At 35.5% G+C, this 5,901-nt stretch overlaps 1 protein-coding gene across 1 annotated transcript in view; it reads right to left on the reverse strand.

The window, feature by feature from the left end:
• Positions 1–5,901, reverse strand: part of LOC107701883 (venom phosphodiesterase 1) — a 48,512-nt gene that overhangs the window by 3,657 nt on the left and 38,954 nt on the right. The window contains exon 22 of the mRNA XM_016504021.1: positions 94–226. Coding sequence (XP_016359507.1) covers positions 94–226 — 133 coding nt within the window. The remainder of the gene's footprint in view (positions 1–93; positions 227–5,901) is intronic.

The following is a 5,901-nucleotide window of genomic DNA, read 5'->3' on the forward strand; positions in this document are numbered from 1 at the left end:
TATATATAATACCAAAATCACACTGTAGAGTAACAGATTATGGAAAAAGAATAAAATGTAGAGTGGGAGAATCAAGAAAAAAGGAGTACGCACTCCTGGATCTGCTCTGGAGAGTCAAAGCGTCCATCAAAGTTGTAGTCATACACTGGGCCGGTAACCACGTTAATACCGTTATACTGAGATGCGTATTTGAGCAGCAGAACCTCCTGAAAATACTGCCAGAGTCCTGCACAAACACACACGATCAGTGACCAAATCCACATGAAAACATCATGTAGACACTCACGATTCAAATACTCATGACTCAAAGGTTCACGGCTCAAACACTTGTAACTCAAACACTCCTGATTCAAACACTCAATACTCTCACAATTCATTCACAACATTTAAACACTCATGATTCAAATACTCACAATTCAAACAAACACTTAGCATTCAAACACTCATGATTCAAACACACATGGTTCCTACACCATATATAAACACTCATGATTCAAATACTCAAAACTCTCACAATTCATTCACAACATATAAACACTCACAATTCAAACAAATACCTAGTAATCTAACATTTACGAATCAAACACACATGGTTCAAACACTCACGATTCATATACCACAAATAAAAGCTCAAGACTCAAACACTCATTATCTCAGACACTCACGATTCATATACCACATATAAACACTCACGACTCAAACACTCACGATTCATATTCCATATATAAACACTCATGACTCAAACACTCATGAATCATATACCATATATGAACACTCATGACTCAAACACTCATGATTCATATGCCATATATAAACACTCATGACTCAAACACTCATGAATCATATACCATATATGAACACTCATGACTCAAACACTCATGATTCATATGCCATATATAAACACTCATGACTCAAACACTCATGACTCAAACACTCAAGATTCATATACCACATATAAAAACTCACAACTCAATCACTCATGACTCAAACACTCACGATTCATATACCACATATAAAAACTCACGACTCAAACACTCACGATTCATATACCACATATAAAAACTCACGACTCAAACACTCACGATTCATATACCACATATAAAAACTCACGACTCAAACACTCACGATTCATATACCACATATAAAAACTCACGACTCAAACACTCACGATTCATATACCACATATAAACACTCACGACTCAAACACTCACGATTCATATTCCATATATAAACACTCATGACTCAAACACTCATGAATCATATACCATATATAAACACTCATGACTCAAACACTCATGATTCATATGCCATATATAAACACTCATGACTCAAACACTCATGACTCAAACATTCACGATTCATATACCACATGTAAAACACTCACGATTCATATACCACATATAAAAACTCACGACACAAACACTCATTACTCACACACGATTCATATACTACATATAAAAACTCACGACTCAAACACTCACGATTCATATACCACATATAAAAATTCACGACTCAAAAACTCACGACACAAACACTCACGATTCATATACCACATAAAAACTCACGACTCAAACACTCACGATTCATATACCACATATAAAAATTCACGACTCAAAAACTCACGACACAAACACTCACGATTCATATACCACATAAAAACTCACGACTCAAACACTCACGATTCATATACCACATATAAACACTAATGACTCAAACATTCATGTCCCAAACACTCACGATTCATATACCACGTATAAAAACTCACGACTCAAACACTCATGTCTCAAACACTCACGATTCATATACCACATATAAAAACTCACGACTCAATCACTCATGACTGAAATACTCACGATTCATATACCACATATAAAAACTCACGACTCAATCACTCATGACTCAAAAACTCACGATTCATATACCACATATAAACATTGACGACTCAAACACTCATGACTCAAACATTCACGATTCATATACCACATATAAAAACTCACGACTCAATCACTCATGACTCAAAAACTCACGATTCATATACCACATATAAACATTGACGACTCAAACACTCATGACTCAAACATTCACGATTCATATACCACATATAAAAACTCACGACTCAATCACTCATGACTCAAAAACTCACGATTCATATACCACATATAAACATTGACGACTCAAACACTCATGACTCAAACATTCACGATTCATATACCACATATAAAAACTCACGACTCAATCACTCATGACTCAAAAACTCACGATTCATATACCACATATAAACATTGACGACTCAAACACTCATGACTCAAACATTCACGATTCATATACCACATATAAAAACTCACGACTCAATCACTCATGACTCAAAAACTCACGATTCATATACCACATATAAACATTGACGACTCAAACACTCATGACTCAAACATTCACGATTCATATACCACATATAAAAACTCACGACTCAATCACTCATGACTCAAAAACTCACGATTCATATACCACATATAAACATTGACGACTCAAACACTCATGACTCAAACATTCACGATTCATATACCACATATAAAAACTCACGACTCAATCACTCATGACTCAAAAACTCACGATTCATATACCACATATAAACATTGACGACTCAAACACTCATGACTCAAACATTCACGATTCATATACCACATATAAAAACTCACGACTCAATCACTCATGACTCAAAAACTCACGATTCATATACCACATATAAACATTGACGACTCAAACACTCATGACTCAAACATTCACGATTCATATACCACATATAAAAACTCACGACTCAATCACTCATGACTCAAAAACTCACGATTCATATACCACATATAAACATTGACGACTCAAACACTCATGACTCAAACATTCACGATTCATATACCACATATAAAAACTCACGACTCAATCACTCATGACTCAAAAACTCACGATTCATATACCACATATAAACATTGACGACTCAAACACTCATGACTCAAACATTCACGATCCATATACCACATATAAAAACTCACCACTAAATCACTCATGACTCAAACATTCAAGATTCATATACCACATATAAAAACTCACGACTAAATCACTCATGACTCAAACACTCACGATTCATATACCACATATAAAAACTCACGACTCAAACACTCATGAAGCAAACACTCACGATTCATATACCACATATAAAAACTCACGACTCAAACACTCAGGATTCATATACCACATATAAAAATACCACATATAAAAACTCACGACTAAATCACTCATGACTCAAACACTCACGATTCATATACCACATATAAAAACTCACGACTAAATCACTCATGACTCAAACACTCACGATTCATATACCACATATAAAAACTCACGACTAAATCACTCATGACTCAAACACTCACGATTCATATACCACATATAAAAACTCACGACTAAATCACTCATGACTCAAACACTCACGATTCATATACCACATATAAAAACTCACGACTAAATCACTCATGACTCAAACACTCACGATTCATATACCACATATAAAAACTCACCACTAAATCACTCATGACTCAAACACTCACAATTCATATACCACATATAAAAACTCACGACTAAATCACTCATGACTCAAACACTCACGATTCATATACCACATATAAAAACTCACCACTAAATCACTCATGACTCAAACACTCACGATTCAAATACCACATATAAAAACTCACGACTCAATCACTCATGACTCAAAAACTCACGATTCATATACCACATATAAACACTGACGACTCAAACACTCATGACTCAAACATTCACGATTCTTATACCACATATAAAAACTCACCACTAAATCACTCATGACTCAAACACTCACGATTCATATGCCACATATAAACACTCATGACTCAAACACTCATGACTCAAACATTCACGATTCATATACCACATATAAACACTCACGACTCAAACACTCACTATTCATATACCATATATAAACACTCATGACTCAAACACTCACGATTCATATACCACATATAAACACTCATGACTCAAATACTCATGACTCAAACACTCACGATGCATATACCACATATAAAAACTCACGACTCAATCACTCATGACTCAAACACTCACGATGCATATACCACATATAAAAACTCACGACTCAATCACTCATGACTCAAACACTCACGATGCATATACCACATATAAAAACTCACGACTCAATCACTCATGACTCAAACACTCACGATGCATATACCACATATAAAAACTCACGACTCAATCACTCATGACTCAAACACTCACGATGCATATACCACATATAAAAACTCACGACTCAATCACTCATGACTCAAACACTCACGATGCATATACCACATATAAAAACTCACGACTCAATCACTCATGACTCAAACACTCACGATTCATATACCATATATAAACACTCACGACTCAAACACTCGTGACTCAAACACTCACGATTCATATACCACATATAAAAACTTACAACTCAAACACTCATGACTCACTCACGATTCATATACCACATATAAAAACTTACGACTCAAACACTCATGACTCAAACACTCACAATTCATATACCACATATAAACACTGACGACTCAAACACTCATGACTCATGACTCAATGATTCATATACCACATATAAACACTCACGACTCAAACACTCATGACTCAAACACTCACGACTCACGAACCACATATAAAAACTCACGACTCAAACACTCATGACTCAAATACTCATGACTTAAAACACCATATTTAAACACTCACAACTCAAACAAACACTCACGATTAAAACACTCATGATCCAAACAAACAAACAAACAAACAAACAAACAAATAAACAACAAACAAACAAACAAACAAACAAACAAACAAACAAACAAACAAACACTTACTAATAATAAACTCACAACTCAAACACTCACTCTTGAACTGTAGGAAGACGGGCACCATGTTTCCAAGTGTCAGAGCATCAAACTGATCTTCAGATGTGCGGTTCAGATCTGACAACACAAACACATTAAACACACACAACTTCACTTTTTTATTGGGTTTTATTGTTAACTAAAAGTATAATAAAATATTATAAAAATATTCGAACTTATTTTTACTTAATGAACAAATAAAAAAATACATGAAAAAATAAATGAAATTAATATGCATAAATAAAACACTGAGGATGTTTTACAGCTTAATGCAACTGAAAAATTAAATAAAAATAATTTTTTTCAGAAAATTATTAAATACATTTTTACTTATGTATTGTTAAGTACATCCCAGAGTTATAGCTATATTAATATAATATGAATATTAAAATAATATACATAAAATGTGAAAAGTTGCATAGGCAACTAACTGCAATAAATTAAGCACACATGCACACACACACTCACTGGGTGGGAACAGGAAGACGTGTGTGATGTTGCCAGCGTTGTTGAACTGGTCACATGTCGCGCTCTGATTGGCTGGAATTCTGATGTCTGCCCGGAGACAATCTGAGACAACCGGAGAACTTTCAGCCTACAAACACACGTTCAGTTTGTCATTAGAACCAGATCTGAGCATGTTCAGCTGAAGACATGAGTCACATGTTAGCATGTCCTGGCTGGTTGCTAGAGTGTTGCTATGCCACTGTTGCAGTATGTGTATGTGTATGTGTGTGTGTGTGTGCGTCTCACGGTTTTGTCGAGAGTGAAGGAGCTCCAGACGGGCGTGTGGGTGAGTGTGCTGTAGGCCGTGATGAATCCGTGTTGATGCAGGACACAGTATTTAGCGTCAGACTGCAGAACCCGTGGACGGCCGAACAACATGTGTCGCCTCTCACTCTCAGCCACTGCACACACACACACACACACACACAGA

Source organism: Sinocyclocheilus anshuiensis, unplaced genomic scaffold (assembly GCF_001515605.1).
Source record: "Sinocyclocheilus anshuiensis isolate Anshui unplaced genomic scaffold, SAMN03320099.WGS_v1.1 scaffold2144, whole genome shotgun sequence".
NCBI lineage: Eukaryota > Metazoa > Chordata > Actinopteri > Cypriniformes > Cyprinidae > Sinocyclocheilus > Sinocyclocheilus anshuiensis.